Source organism: Schistocerca nitens, chromosome 7, assembly GCF_023898315.1.
Source record: "Schistocerca nitens isolate TAMUIC-IGC-003100 chromosome 7, iqSchNite1.1, whole genome shotgun sequence".
NCBI lineage: Eukaryota > Metazoa > Arthropoda > Insecta > Orthoptera > Acrididae > Schistocerca > Schistocerca nitens.
In genome coordinates this window covers 561,675,117-561,692,243 of record NC_064620.1, presented here as the reverse complement: position 1 = coordinate 561,692,243, position 17,127 = coordinate 561,675,117, and the positions used below count along the sequence as shown (strand labels likewise).

The 17,127-nt window shown below is 39.6% G+C and overlaps 1 protein-coding gene across 1 annotated transcript; it reads left to right on the top strand.

Moving 5' to 3' along the window:
* Positions 1–1,326: 1,326 nt before the first annotated feature.
* On the top strand, positions 1,327–16,901 carry LOC126194899 (NADH dehydrogenase [ubiquinone] 1 subunit C2). The gene is made up of 3 exons (XM_049933254.1): positions 1,327–1,507; positions 6,724–6,867; positions 16,729–16,901. The coding sequence occupies exons 1-3, from the start codon at positions 1,360–1,362 to the stop codon at positions 16,776–16,778; spliced, it is 342 nt and encodes a 113-aa protein (XP_049789211.1). The 5' UTR covers positions 1,327–1,359; the 3' UTR covers positions 16,779–16,901.
* Positions 16,902–17,127: the final 226 nt, after the last annotated feature.

Here is a 17,127-nt window from a genome sequence, read left to right as displayed (position 1 = left end):
CGCATTTAAACCTTCTTTCTACATTTTATTCTGTTAACGGAAGCTTCATTCAAACAATCTGGATTGATTTGACATTCCAAAACAACAGCTGAAGGCAAGTCTGTATAAACACTGTAGCCAACGTGTGACGTCACTTGCGTCAACAGAGTTGTTTACAGGTCTAGTCACCAGGCAGCGCTGTCAAGCTTTCAGCCTTGTTGATGACGTCATGAAGCGATTCCTCGGGGCCCGCGAGACGCACGTGCTGCTGCGGAGCGCGTAACAGGCATCTCTGACGCGGTACATTTAAAAATATTTTTTCAGAGTGTCTCCAGGAACACGCTTCTGAGTTTAAAAACTTCCTCTGGCCACCATATTCCCTAGACATGAACAGTATTGAGTATATCTGGGATGCCTTACAACGTGCTGTTTAGAAGAGGTCTCCACCCCCTCGTACTCTTACAGATTTATGGATAGCTGTGCAGAATTCATGGTGTCAGTTGCCCCCAGCACTACTTCAGACATTAGTCAAGTTACAGCACTTCTACATGGTTTCGAGGGCCCTACACGATATTAGACAGGTGTACCAGTTTCTTTGTCTCTGCCAGCTGGGGTGGCAGAGCTGTTCTAGGCGCTACAGTCTGGAACCGCGCGACCGCTACGGTCGCAGGTTCGAATCCTGCCTCGGGCATGGATGTATGTGATGTCCTTGGGTTAGTTAGGTTTAAGTAGTTCTAAGTCTAGGGGACTGATGACCTCAGAAGTTAGGTCCCATAGTGCTCAGAGCCATTTGAACCATTTTTTTCTTTGGCTTTTCAGATTATCTCGATCGCTGTATTGATTTCTCTTAATTTTCCACAAACCGGTATGACTCCTACAAGTTTTAATAAATTCAGTAGTGCATCTGGCATTTTAAAATTCACTGTGCACACACAGATGAGAAACATACACTAAAGTTTTTAAACGAACAGCTGACTGAAACACGTTTCGCATGTCAAATTTGCAGTGATATCCTGCTCACATGTTACCTGCGCAGATGTGTTAGATGCTCACAGATTTGAGGACTTTTGCTCAAAGCTCCAGCTCCAACTTGCATGTTTGCACCTATCTCATATCTGCGCAAATCTACTGTCCACACGCAACTATCAGTCTGCAGAAATGTGATGTGCACAGACTTCCGCGGAGACAGATCGTGGCATGTGAGCGACCCATTAATTAAAGCTACACAGATCTTTACCATTATTGCAGTGCGTGCGACATCTATCGGTGCAGTTCGTAGGCCTGGGTCCCAGCCAGTCTCCCGCGAACGGCTACTGGACGCAGTGTGGGAGTGAGTTCACTAGGAGCTAACGAGCTAGCTATCTTTGAGGCCAGAACAAAATGGCGTCTTCTTTGGAGTTGCTGGATGGGAAAAGGCAAAGGGAAGAGCCGCTTCTTAGCAAAATATGGGCTCCTTTGACATACGGAGGCATAGCGTTCGCTGGTGTGTGTTTCGCGAATGCTGCTAACCGTCGTCCCATGCTAAGCGGTGCGTATGTGCATAGATTTTACTGTTCGGAGCATTATTTTTGCAAGTGTAGCAGATTGTGCGCTTATTGAAATCGGAGGAGATTTGTTAGTTGTATGTTTATGTTATAATCCACGGAATAATTCATTAATTTCGTTTGGTTTTAAAAGTGAAACGCTTCTGACTCTCAGTAAATATTTACAAACCACTATAACTAAAGTAGTACGTGGTGTAATTGTGTGTATTGTTTATTTTGTTGAACAAACATGAAATCCTCCCATGGGTGTAGTATATTATTTGTTAGCGCTAATGCAGAGATTCTTGTGCACTGAACTGTCAATGATTTCTCTGTGTATGAGTACAGAATTACACCATTTGAAATAAGTGCTTTGTAAATCATAAATTATGTCGTCCGCATAAATCTGCCGCTTTTGTGAATGTGTTGATCGTATGAAAAATGAAATATAATTTAACAGCGAAATCGATGGGATTGTTTATGCTTAGTTCTTGTTCGAATGAGTGGCTGTAACTGTTAGGAAGTCAGTGAGGCACCCGTCATCTTTGGACAAGACATTATTGTGTATATTGTTACAAGAGGTTTGTAACATATCGATGATAGGCAATGAAAACCTCGTACCTCCGCCTTTCTGTGAGACATCGTAATTTCAGTGGCCCCATTATCAGAGAGAGATTTGAAAGTACATGAATTTCTGTAATCTGTCAGTAATTAGGCTTTTACCATGTAGTTACACATGTAGCACTTTTATTTGGATCAGTTTATATTGCTTGTAAGAAACCGTTTTTACATCCCATGTAAAATTTAATCAAATGGATGTACAAGGTTTAATTGCATGCTATGAATATGTCATTGCTCTTTGAAGGAGTTAATGGAGAGAGGGTATATGTAGAATTCAAGATTCAGTATCTAAATGTTGTATAGTCCGTATCAGTTCAGAGGGAGGTGGGGGAATGGTAACACCCCTATATTGTCTTTAGTGTGTGAAAGAACAAGGTGCATTCAACTGCCAATTTTGGTGCTCATTGGGATGGACAATGACTGTTGTATGGGCTCTGAGAGAACATTCCTTAGACAGGTGGGGAGGGTTGAGATAATCAGCCTTTCTTGCAGAGTGTCATCTAAGCTCACAACCTGCCCTATTGTGGCCAGAACAGGTCAGGGGACTCTGGTTCTGAGCCAGATAGAAGAATTGAATGAGAGACTGAGAAGATTCTCAGACAAGTTACACTGTGACTTCATGGACTTACCTCATTCGCTTGAGAATTGCAGGGTTGCCCTTAAATGGGTCAGAGGTACACTACACACCAGACTCTGCTACACGGGTGACTAATTGTGTGAAGTGAGTTTTTTTAACTTAATGTGACTCTCTTTACAATCCAAATAATGATGGCTGTAGGGGACGCAAAAGAATTACTGGAAACCCCAAAGAAACAGTCCACACAAATGAAACCTTAAAAATCTTTGTGGTGAGTTGCTGAAGCATTCACAACATAGTTTGAAGTGCTCTTTGAAAGTAGTAGAACTCATACAATACTAGAACTACCAATAAAGTAATAATTGTAATCCAGAAAGCTGGTTAAGATAGGAAATTGACAACTGTGAGACTTTCGGTCCAAATTAAAATATATATCAAAAGAATAGGCTAATGGGATATGGAGGTGGATTTGTCAGAGTGGGTAAGAAACTCAAATCAAAATTGAAACTGCATGCAAGATTGATTGGGCAAGATTCAGAATCAAGGATGGGTGTGAATCTGTGATTTGCTCCTCCTAATGACAGCTGCTCAGTCCTAGATGTAACCGAAAAATTTGGAGGAACCTCAGTTCACTAATATGAATGTTACTCAGTTATACTGTCATTATTGACTGAGGCTTTAACCATCCAACAATTTATTTTGATAGTTATTTTTCTAAATTGTGAACATGACAGGACATCCTGTAAAACATAACTAAATGCCTGCTCTGAAAGCTACCTACAACAGTCAATTTAGAAGCCCAATTGTGATGGAAATCTATTGTATCGAATTGCAGCAGACAGGCCTTGTTTGGGGAAGTCTTTGCTGAAACTGCATTAGTGACTGTAAGGTAGTTACAGCAATTGTGGTATAAAGAGCAGGGAAATTTACACGTTTGATAATTTAGTTAAAGAAGCAGCCATACCCTGTCCCAAAAGAGAACTCGAAATATTTACCTAGTTGAGCTTGAACAGATAGAAGAACTGTGGCTCATGTGGCAAAAGAATGGTTGACCAAGTACTGGATAATTATGTACCTAGCAGAAAAGTTCATGATGGAAGGGATGCTGCATGGTATACAGTCACTGTAAATAAACTTTAAAGAAACAGCAACTGATGCATGATTGGTCTAAAAGAAAGCATAAGGCTATAGGTAGAGAATGAGTGAAACGTGTTTGCCTTCAATGACTACCACAGCAAAAACTTATCAAAATATCTCTCTCAAACCGTAAAGAAATTTTGGTAAAATGTGAGGCTGTTAGTGGTACTATAGGTACTGCTCAGACTGTGGAATTGTCTTCAGATCTTTCTTTTTTAAGGAAATTGAGTACTACCCCAGTTTAATTCCTCCAACACTGCAGAGATGATTGATATAGACCTAGATATTAGTGTCGGTGGCATTGAGAAATAGCTAAAATCGCTGGCATTAAACAAGAGTCTAAGACACCATTGGAATCACTGTCCCATTCAATACATAATTTGCAGGTAAATTAGCCTCAATCATAATAACCAGAGATCCCTTGAAAAAACATTATTCACCATGATTGGAAGACAGCATACATCATACCTATTGACAAAACGGGAGCAGCAGGAACAATTCTTATTTACATCTATACTCTGCGAACTATTGTGAGGTGCATGGCAGAGGGTACATCCTATTGCACCAGTGATTAGAGTTTCTTCATGTTCCATTCACACATGTAGTGTGGGAAGAATGATGGTTGGAATGCCTCTGTGGATGCAGTAATTATTCTAATCTTATTCTCATGGTCCCTGTGTGAGTGATGTGTAGGGGGTTGGAGTATGTCCCTAGAGTAATCATTTAAAACCAATTCTTGAAAAAACTGCCTATTGGCTTCTGTCTCGGGTTCATCGGCCGATGTTCATCTAATGATTTTTCTGACGTTTAGCCAGCACGAGTGGCTGGCATTGTCAAAGCTTCACCCTCCATTGCCGGTGGTGAACTGGAGCCGAGCTCGCGGCCGCAGACTATATGTACCTGGCGCGCCAACGTCCGAGGGCTTCTCTGCGGTCATTTCCGGTGCGGTTCTCCTCTTGCTACCCGTGACGGTTGTTCGCTGCAGTACGGGAAGCCAGGATCCGTTTACCTTAAGGCTTTCCTCTTTCTTGTTGAAACCCATTGTAAATCCTGAACATATTCTGAGCCCAAAAATGTCATCCATGCCAACCATCATGAATTCCGACAACATCGATAATGTGAAAACCAACTTGCACGTCTCTCTCATGACATCCTGAAAGCCATTGATCAAGGCTGTCGGGTAGAAGCAGTTTTTTCTTGACTCCAGAAAACCATAAAATTTGTGGACTGATTGAGAATGCATTGGCTGGGAGGTTGCGGGATGTTATCTTGGTTGGAGATTAGATAGATGTAATGTCAGGTGTGCCCCAGGGAAGTATATTGTTTGTGTTGTGAATTGATGACCGTATAGAGAATATCAATAGTAACCTCGGACATTTTGCTGATGACGCAGTTAATTACAATCTAGTATTATCTGTAAAAAGCTGCACAAGTGTCTGTTCAAATCTTGATGAGATTTTAAGGTGGTACAAAAATTGGCAGCTTCTTTTAAATGTTCAGAAATATGAAAGTGACTGTAAAAACAGTGTGTCACAATTGGAACCAGTCGACATCCAAATAGCTGGATGTAAATAATTGTTGGGTTATGAAATGGTATGATCACTTAGGCTGAGTAGTAGGTAAGGCAAGTGACATACTTCAGTTCATTGGCAGGATACTGAGAAAATGCAGTCAGTCTACAAAGGCAGTTGCTCACAAATCATTTGTTTGACCCGTGTTAGAATCAAGTGTATGCCACTCATAAAAAATAGGGCTAACTGGAGACTTTGAACATATACAAAGAATGGTAGTACTATGTTTACAGGCATGTTAATTCATGGTAGAGTCCCACAGAAACATTAAAAGCCTCTAGTGTTAGACATGTGAAGATAGACTGCAGTTATCTCTGAAAAGAGTATTTAAAAAGTTTTGGGAATCAACACTAAGTGAAGAATCTGGAGATATTCTTCATCTCCATATATGTTGTTCCTGTAGGACTATGAAGAGAAGATTAATTATGGCATGCACAGGAGGACTAACACAATCATTCTTACTGTGCTCCACATGCAGTTGGAATGGGAAGAAATCCTAACATGTGGTACTATGCTGTGGACTTCACAGTGCTTTGCAGAGTATGTATGTAGATCTAGAAGGAACCTTCCAGGCATTTGCCTGAAATGATTTAGGGAAAACTATATGAGGATGGCCGGCCAGGGAAAACTATGTCCTCATGAATATGAGGTCAGTGTCTTAACAATTAAATACTCCATTGCTTCATTTGGTTAATCCCTGTTGTACAAGTTCTTCTGTTCATACATAATTTGCACTGTTTCGTCGCATCTCTCTACACTGTCAATCCACACACAATGGACCTACTGCAGCTAAGTGCAGTTACAGTGTCAGTGGCTCTTGCATTACCTGTTGATTGTTGTCAGTTTGTTGATGTTGGTCATAGCTGGCTGATAGCACGTGGTAGCCAATGAGAATCGCTGAAACTAACCATTTATTTTGGAATTTACAGTACTTTTGTTTTCAGTATGGAGAGTGCCAGAATAACTTATGTGGTTAGTATGGATGTTAATGTTGGTTACTGCTTTTTGTACTTATTTGGTGAATGGGAAAAAATTAGATGTAGTGACAGACTGGCCTGTAGCAAAGCCAGAGACCTAGGTTGTCTCCTCTTGTTATTAACTACTACTGTGAGTAATACATAATTGTGCAGTATGCATTACTTATAAAGTATATTTTAACTACTCTTTATATTTGTATTGTAGGAATCTTCTTCACCTCGTTTTTTGGCAGATGATTACCGGTAGGTTACTGGCTGTGTTCCTGCATTAACTTTGCTGTAGATATAAATTTTGCACATTGATTCAAGATTTATTAATTTATGTATTTATTTTTCAGGCATACAGAGGCATGCACTATTTACCCTAGGTGCTGTTGCTCTTGGTAACTTTGTTGAGAAGTACAGGGCTGATTATCTGGCTGAAAAGGATGCTGTTTTAAGACACTATGTAGAGTTGCATCCTGAAGATTTCCCAACTCCAGGTAACCAGAATTATCATTTCCACTTTTTATTTTCATTTCTGGACATTTTTACACGTTGCTAGGGGGTATTATACTATGATTTAAAGGGTGTCCCATTGTAACCCCTGAAGAAGAATATCTTGAAATATTACATCATACAACAAAGTTGTTTAATATAAACCTTGATAAGTAATTGGTATGTCTGCGGACTACAGACAGAAAAAGTTCCAAATTATTTGTAAGGATTTTATTAACTCTGAACTGCCAACACAATGTCTCTTCTGGCATACAAAGTAACTGATGTACTGGCTGATTCTGAGGCCTACAATAAAGAATGAAAAACATATGAAAAGAATGTTCCCATTATACAACAAAATAGTATCCCTAGACCAAACCAGAAAAGTTAAACGACGAAACAGCTACTCTGGTGATTCTTGATGAGCAGTGTCAGAGAGCCCTTAACCTTAAAGGATGGCTGATGACATGGAGAGTTCTTGGGTCAGTTGATATCTTGGTGGAAGGTGGACAGTGGATGACAGTGCAGCTGCTATGATGGCACCAGAATGAGCACCTGATTGATGAAGAGTGTAAACTCTTGGCTCCTGGCCCATGCAGCTCCCTCGGTGTGAACACCTTTCAAGCCATGACACGGGGGTATATTAGACACTTGCTCCAGGATACACCGTGGACTATTTTCAGTCATGTGTTGGGCGGAACTGTAAACACAACCTCTTGTGGCGCAGGTGAGACTGCCTGGTGGCCACCAATGAGTGTCTGGCTATACAGGAAGACAGGCAAAGCTGACCCATACTCTTGTCTGGAGCCCGCTTTACAAGTCTTTTCGGCGGCTCGCAGATGTTTTGGGTCCTTGGCCTAGACATATTACTAATAGTCCAGTCAAATTAGACATTAAACCGGACATTTAAAAAAACAAGCTGCTACTTGACAGAAACATTCAGGACACTTTCCAGATCAAAGTTTTAAAAAAACGCTTTTGGCGAAATTCTGCCATCGTGACAATACTGAAACCTTGGGATTTTAATTTTAGAGTTTTAATTATAGTAGCAGAACCAGGCAGCCAATTGGGTTAATTTATGTACCAAATTAATGAGCTTAAGCATCCTAGTACCTAAAATGATAAAATTGTTTGCTGTAGTCCAGTTTTGTTTTTCAAGAAATAATAATATATATTTTAACGCCACTAGTGCTGGAAAAAAGACCTCCAATTTTTCCACTTCTGATCATGTGGTTGTGTTGTTTTTTTAATCAGAGTAATGTTGTGAAGCCCAACAAAAATAAAATGCAATTTAAATAATTTACATGGGATGGGAAGAGCAACAATGATAGTGTTTTTTTTTTATGAAAGTGGGCGAAGTTGCTGTAATATGTTCACTCACTGGCCAAAAATTAACAGAAAGAAGTTATCAGAAAAAACAGTGAGCAGGACTTTTTACATTTTTTGGTTATTTACAGTTTACATAAAAACATGACAGTCAAAGTTTTGACATTGTCTTTAATGTCAGTCTGTGAAGTCCACAGATTTATGCACCAATGGCCAGTGTAGTAGCCCCACATACTTGTGCAACTTATGCTGCCTGCCCTGGATTTAGACTTGCTTTTGCTACCAGATTTACAGTTGCGAGATATAATTTGAAGTACTTGCTCTAGTGCTGGTCTCCAGTTAGATTTGGTTTAAGCCAATTGGCATGCACACTCCAGCCCTATTCTTTTCCCAGAAGGTTATTTCCCATCCATACTTGAACCTAAAGGTAATGATGCAAATCAGTGAAAGATCCAAGAATTTTTGTTTATATTAGACAAAATTAATGAAGATAATGTCTTCCTCAGCTGACAGTGGTAAACTCATTACAAATGCTGTTGTCCCACTGTGGGTGTAGATGTAAATGTGGCCAAATCAAATGTTGTTGTGGTGGACTACTTTGCATCTGCCCTGCTGTACAGCTGTCTGATGCTGTTCAGGTTGTCTTCAACACCAAAATGGTACAAAACGAAAAGGAAATGTTCTTCAGCTTATGCGATTTCCTGGTGTGTAGCATCTGTTTTGTTGAAGAGAAGAAACTCTTTCCCTTAAACAGCTGTTGTCTCTGAGCTAGTTTTTGCCTTTTCTGCAAGGAGCAGAAGTTAGGTCACATCCAGTTGCTGCGCGTGGCCACTAGAATGAGGAGCGCCACGCCATTGTTGACCATATGTATAGCACTCTTCACCACCACAATATCTGCGTCCCCCGAAGCTCGAATTACCTTGATCCCAGCTAGTGTAAGGTGTCTTGATAACAATGACGCACAGTTTTTTTTAACGTACGCTAGTTGAGTAGATGTTGATGATGTAGCATCATCAGTTCCATGTGCTCTTGGAGTCTTTAATGGATGTCTGAATAAAATTTTTGTTTTCAAACAGTGTCAATTCAGCATAAGATTAGTTGCGCACCTCATAGTAGCAAGTCAACTTCCATGCATGTGCCATTTCAGCCCTCTACGACTGGTGCCAGATGCTGTAATCATGCTTATACAAGCAGAAACTGTGCCAGCCCTGGCAGTCAAATTGATGATGATGGCGGAGAGCGCCATTGAAAGCTTGGGAATTTTATTTGAATTGTCGCGGCTTGAAAACAAAAAAGATTTTATTCATTGTCAACATCCCCTTGCGTTTCCTTTGGGACTCAAGCAGCATACCGTATTTACTCGAATCTAAGCCGCACGTTTTTTCCGGTTTTTGTAATCCAAAAAACCGCCTGCGGCTTAGAATCGAGTGCAAAGTAAGCGGAAGTTCTGAAAAATGTTGGTAGGTGCCGTCACAACTAACTTCTGCCATCGAATATATGTAGCACTACACAGGCATGCTTTGCAGGCGCAAAGATAAATACTGGCGCCAAAACCTCTGCGTCAGTTAAAAAAAGAAAAAAAAGGGAAGGTAGAAGACGAGCTTTTTTTTTCCTCCGCTCCGAGTTTCGACTACTGTATTTTCATACGTTATCCATCGAAGTAATTACAAATTCCGTATTGTTCATCTTTGAATGTTGCAGCGTTTCAATGTACTATGAAAATCCGACTGGCGAGACAGAGTTGGTCCTATTGACAAACATCCCTATGTTCTGAATTTTTTCTACATGTGAGATGAGATGGTTGCTAATAGGAACTTTTATGAATTGTGAATCACATGCAGTATTCTCTTCACCATAAGAATAATACGAATATAAACATTTTGCCATATATTCTTTCGTGTTTGCTGCTATCTCATTTAAATTCTGTCTGCCTAATAAACTACGAAACTAGAGCGAGACAAAAGCAAACGCGGAAGAATATACATATCATGTTATGTTTATATTTGTATTATTCTTATGCGTAATAGTGGTACAGTCAGAAATGAAGCACGGCAATTGACTAGATTTTTAAATCTAAGATGACTAATTCCTGTGCAAAATGTAATGTACTAAAGAGGCATCTGCAAAGATTTTCAAACGGAGAAAAATTTTCGCTAAACTCTCGTTCAGAACATGTTCTATCATACGCAGTCTATTATTTGGTTCTTGTTGATCATTATCAAAGAAAGCAGCAGTGTAAGTAACAACAAATAGCAGTCTCTTGCCCCCCCCCCTTTTTTTTAAAGCGGCGGTAGCAGGCACAAAAGGAAGCCATGCCGCGAGCGGCGACAGGCAGTAAACACTCATTATCAGAATGCGACAAACAATTCGGGACACAGTACAGTAATGCATCTTCAGCCATCTTCAGCCTAGAGTGACGTAAACACCTATAACAAAGAGAACGGCACTTATCAGATCAAAGAAAAATAAGCAATCAATTCAAACCAGACGAAGCACGTGAAAGAGGAAGGGTACCCGTATAAATACGGACGGAGCGCCTGACACATAGCTATGGCTACCTGGTAAAGCTTAACTTCTAAACTTAAACGACTCGAACCAAACTACTGTAGCTGTATCGTCATTCATTCGACCTAAATTGTGTCTCATATTGCAATGGACCAACTTTGTTTCGATTTGGAGGTGCGGCCTAAAACTTTTCTCTCCCCTTGAATTTCGAGTCTCAACTTTCAGGTGCGGCTTAGATTCGGGGAAAATTTTTTTCCCTTGATTTCGAGTCTCATTTTTCAGGTGCGGCTTAGATTCGAGTGCAGCTTAGATTCGAGTAAATACGGTAGACCCACCTGAATTGCAATTACTGCTTTGGTTGGAAAGTCATTTTTGGGTGGCACAATCTCTTCAAGAACGTCAATTAATGTGGGCTTCGTGCCTTTCTCATAAATGTCCCATCATAAGATCACAGGCTGCTAGTTTGTATTTCAGATATTCTCAAAGGTCATCATTGTTGCATACAACACACAGCAGTCAATAAAAAACTTGTTTTGGATTTATATTAATGAGAGTGTCTTTGATCTGGGACATTTTAGACACAGAGGCAAGAGTCGTGACTTTATTTTTTTATTCTTAGGGCTGTATCTTCCCAAAATCTGCCTTATCCGAAACTTTGCAAGACTCTTAGCTCCAGGGATTTCAGAGATTGCTCTACAGAACCTTTCTATGGCACCAATTACATCTGTACATGCAGGCGTGGCACCAACCAACAAATCTGCTGCATGGGCGATGAAGTCTGACGAAAGAACATTGTCAACAGAAATCTCTTCCAAAAGGAGGTCCAAGTGTGTTTGTTTCAAATGATCACTGAGACAAGATTCGACTTTTTCCACATCCTTAATTAGATTGCCAATGAGAGCTGCATCAGAAAATGCGTGCAGATAGCTCAAGTGCAAGCATTGCTGGTCATCATGCAGTCACATTACTTGCATACGCAGTCTCCCATAGTATTTATATTTTTATCTTTATTTTTGGTTATAATAGGCAACAAAACATATAATTTGGTGCAGAAACAAAGCCAATTGGACACTTGGTCAGTTACTATGTAAACTCGAAAATTCCAAGATGGCAGATTTTCCCCAAAATGAATTTTTGGGGACTTTTATAATTTTGAACTGGATAGCATCCTGAGCATTTGTGCCAATTTTCAGCTGTAAAATTTCCAGGTTGGGGCAATTTTTTTGTTTAATTTGACTGGATGTAAGTGGGTCACAAGGAAAGCATGTTTAATTCTAGATAGCACGCCTTTACAGGAAATTGGAGCACCTGCGTATGGTTCATGTTGAACAAACCTCCTCCTTACAGCAAGTACTACAAAAAAGATTTAGTTCCACAAAAGTTTGCTTTTATTCATTTATTTTTTACATAGACACTTTAAAAAAATCATCTATTGTTGCAGTTAACAGTGTTGTCTAGTAGGGAAGGAAAACAAAGAGGAGATAAAATACTTAATTAGCCTTTAGCATTGACACAATAAACATTGAGGATCTGAAAACAAAAGTTGGCTCAATTTTCATTGACCTCAGTGATCTCTAGAATGTAACTGTAATGCTTACCTTGTAATCACCTTTGTCTGCAATAACTTTTATCTGAAAAAACTTCAGTTGTAATGTGTGTGTGCCTCTGGTAGGCAGTGCTGGGACAGTGTCGATCTCTCTCTCTCTCTCTCTCTCTCTCTCTGTCTGTCTGTCTGTCTGTCTGTCTGTCTGTGTGTGTAGGCTGTCTATATTGTTATCTATACTCCTTCCACAATTTGTATTCCACTCAAAACTTTTTAAGTAACATATTGATTTGTCATAGTGTAATCTTTCTTGAGAGATTCTGCAAAGATTAAAATGTGATGGTTCTTATATTCATGCTGGTGACCAAAGTTTAGAGTTAACACAGTTCTCCCCTCGATAGTTACATGGTTGTTTTCCTAGAAATCTTACATGTACTCAGGCATTTAGTGCGTCATTCAGTCCCTAGTAAGCGGAGCTCATTTATTTTGCTGGGCTTTGAATGCATTTTCAGCTAACTTTGGGATTAGTGGCTGAATTGGCTTACATTACAATAAATGGAGGCTTGAAACAAGTTTAATTGAAGTTTAATTGGAGATGAAATTAATTTGTAAGCAGTTTTATGACTAGTGTGTTAGATAAAAATGATGTGTGGAGGAATGCATGGGGCAGTCTGTTAAGTTCGAGTGGTGAATTTCAGAACTGACCACAAAAGTTCTGCGAATAGTTTTACATCAGCAAAAGCAGGGAAAAGTACAAAATTGAAAGAAAAAATAAGATGTAAAGTTGCTGGAGGGAAGATGAAAAGTTATTCTAAACCTCTATTGGGACATAGTATGGGAAAGATGTGAGTGATCACACACAGTGAAAAATTCACGCCAGCAGAAAGGTTCTTCGGTATCCTGTTATCAGTATCTGCTACATTCCCATCCTAAAAGAGCTAGCAAAGTCTCATTCTTGTTCCTTGCAAGTTCTGAGATATTTACACTTTCATGAATAATCAGATATATTTACAGTAATGAAATGTTCAAGTGGAATGGAAAGAATTTAAAATTTTATAGAGCCAGTGTAAGAGACAGTGAAGTACAGGTTTCACGTAGCACTGAAAACAATGGATGGACAGCAGTAATAAAGGTTACTGAATAGGCTGAGCATTTGTTTGTGATGGCTTAAATAATACTGTTTCTTTGGCGGCTCACCAGAGTGGTGCACCAGGGTGCCGACCCAGGTGGCCTCTATAAGCGGGGTGTGTGAACTGTATGGACTCGTGATCCCTGTAGTTGTGCATGTCATGAGTGAAGGTACATCACAAAGGTAATAACTAGCTGAATAGTAGAGGGTTAGATTTGTGGAAAGGCATATAAACAAGACTGAGTGTTTTGCATTAATTGGTTTTGACCAGTTGTTTTATCATAGTATGTGCCTGTCTCCTTTCTTTCTCATTTGTTCTCTTTCCTCCTCATCTCCTTCCCCAATCTAATTTCCACCTAGCCTCTGCAGAACAAGCCACTACAGTAACTAGAGAAAAATTAAAAGTAAGTGAATCTGTGGCTGATAATTCTCCACAGCTTGAGAATCAACACCCCCTGCGGTGCTTCTCCCAACCATTGTAGGACATGCGGAGGAGTATTCATACTGCAAGCATAAGGCTCAAGGCAGTCCCCCAGGTGCTGAATTGTACTAAAATTAGGGAATTTAGGAGCCACGGAACTTCTGTGGAGGTTAATATAGCCTATTCTAACCTTTTACAGACCTAACCACAAAGAAGTATGAGGCATATTGTTGAAAGATCCTGGAATTCTCCTGAAAAATAATCAAATCTGTCAAGGGCACCATCTATGGGAATTAATGGTCCTAGAATGCTATAGAACACTATGTATTCAGGGTGAATCATTTAAAACTTGCATTGCGAATATTGTGGAAATGGAAATTGCTATTGATGTGTGGTTTTCACAGAACGGGTTGGTAGTCAGGGGCTTATATTGTTAGCCAATAAACAGATTGTAATAATACTTCAAATATTTTTGTGCATAAATACACATTTGTAAATGAAACAATGCCTATTGACACTAACAAACTAAGATTAGGGTAAATTAGAATATCAATGGTGTTTGTTGCAGGATCCTAGTGCGAGTCATATTTTGAAAAGTTTCCATACAGAGACTTGTTAGTGCCATTCAGCCTGCGTAGTTGCTAGGTACAATGTTATGTTTGCTTACAATGTGCTTTTGTGTTCCTCGAGTGCATTGTGACTTGCTAGTCAGTGTGTGACAGTCAAGCAATAGGTCGCTGGTGGACGATGGGATTCACCAATGCAGAAAAAGCCGACATGCTCATAGTGTATGGAGAGTGTAGTAAGAATGCAGTACAATGTGTGTGGCAAGATATCACGATAGACATCAACCGTCTCAGCAATTACTTATTATCTTCTTCAACCAGTTACGTGAAAATGGTTGTGTAACACATAGACTATGTAACAGAAGGGAACAAGTGATGACAGAAGAGGGGGAATTGATGTTCTTGTTGTAGTTGCAGTTGATTCACACATTAGCTCCTGTGTAATCGCACATGGAAGAGCCATGAGTCAGGAAAGTGCACCATGAATTCTCCATTGTCATAAGTCCCACCCCTATCACATCACTCTCCATCAAGAGCTGCCTGGAAATGATTATGAGAATTGCGTTAACTTCTTTATATTGGCATTAAGACAGGATACTCCAAATGATTCATATATCTTGTTTAGTGATGAAGCCACATTTACTGATCATTGCCAGATAAAGTGCAGAAACATGCACTATTGGTCTGTTGACAATTCCCTTTTTCTTCATCAAGTTGAACTTGGGCATACATGGAGTATAAACATATGGTCTGGCATGGTGAACCATAAGCTCATAAACCTACTTTTCATAGACAGAACACTGAATGTGAACAACTATCTTAGCCTCATAACAGAACATCTTCAACGGATGCAGGAAGATGTTTCTCTGCAGACTATGAGGAACCTGTAGACCAACTTGATGGCTGTCCAGCCCATAGTGCATGAAGTATTACAGCGTGTCTTCACGAATAATTGTTTCGAAATCTTTGGATTGGATGCAGAAGACCTGCACCTTGACCAGCCCATTCCACATGTAGACTTTTCTCTCTCTCTCTCTCTCTCTCTGTCTCTCTCTCTCTCTCTCTCTCTGTGTGTGTGTGTGTGTGTGTGTGTGTGTGGGGGGGGGGGGGGGGGGGAAGCTACAACACAGACTACACCCAATGATAGGTAATGATGTATTACTGCAGCCTGCTTGAACATCTCCACAGAAATGCTAGCTTGTGTGCAGCTCTCGTTCCGTACCAGACTTGAAAGTGTGTATTGCCGCTGCTGATGGTAATTTTGAATACAGCCTGTGATGGTTTGTTTTCTTGTTACTAGTCAGAGTCCACATAACTAGTGTATGCACTTATGTTGTTCTTTAGAGTGTGCTACCACAGATGTTGTACAAATCGCGCTAGAATCCCGCAACAAACACCACTGACAGTCTAATTTATCCCAATTTTATAACAACAAAAACAATTATTGATTAATCTAATATAAATGAATAGATAAAAAATCTACTCTACTTACCGGACAAAACTTACCCATCTGGCGAGTCTCCCCAGGCCCGGGGTTGTGGATGACTTTTTGAACTGTACCCCTTTCCCTAAACCTCTCCAGTCCCTTTTGTTCACCCCTCTTTGTTTCCCTTTACCTCATCTGCCAGGAGGAGGATTTATGGCCCCAAAACTTGTAAAAGTTAAATCCTTTTGTTTGTGTATTCCCCTACTGCCGCTTTCCCCACTTTTAGTATGTTAATGTCAATAGGCATGGTTCAATTTATAAACGTGTATGTTAGCATGAATTACAATGTATTGATTGGCTAACAGTATGAGCCCCTGATTACCAATCCATTGTGTAAAACCACACATCAATAGCACTTTCTATTTCCGCAATATTTGCAGTGCAAGTTTTACATGATTCATCCTGTATATATCATGCACATCTATGTGGTTTTTTTGCCTTTCCTGTTTCCATATCATCACATTTCTTTTTTGTTGTTTTGCCATGTATATTCACTTTAGTTTCTTCTACATTGACTTCCTACACCTTCTCATATTTTTGACTCATTCACTCCCCACTCTACCACTTCTTTATTTCTGCATCTTAATATGTGGCATTAGCTTTTCACCATTAATTTTTTACCTTTATAAGCATTCTAATAGACTCGTTCTTTAGTTTGAATCCTCTTATTTTAACACTCATTCTCCACATTTTCAAACATGTTAATAGTCTGGTTACAAAATTATTATCTACACACTATTGTAACTGCAGCATTTTCTCATGTTAACCTACACAGGTCCTATTATGTGTAAGTACTGCAAAACAGTAGAAGAGAATTATTAATTTTTTTTTGCCCTTTAAAGATTAATTTTTGCACCTAACTACTGAAAATCGGAATATTTTTGTTTCAGAACGAAAGAAATTTGCGGAGGTTTTCAACCGGTGGAACCCTGTTCGCTGATACTTTGTTCACATCCATGTGAAATTGAGTTACGTTGTAAGAATAGTAGTATGTTGTATTATATACACACCTATGGTTAATCATCGAGAAATGTACATATAAATAAAAATTTGTTATTCTTAATTATGACTTTTATTAATCTGTGGGATGTGACGTATGTCTTTCTCCTCTCCTGCAATAGTTTGTGGAAATCGTGCAGTATCAAGTGACAGCAGGTTTGACTCCTGACTTCACTCTGTGTTGTTGAGAGAGAGCATGGGCTACTGTATTAACCCTTGTTTGTTTGTATATCTGCTTCTCTATATTTAAATTAGAGAAAGAATCGCAGTTTGTGAAAGAAAATTTCCGG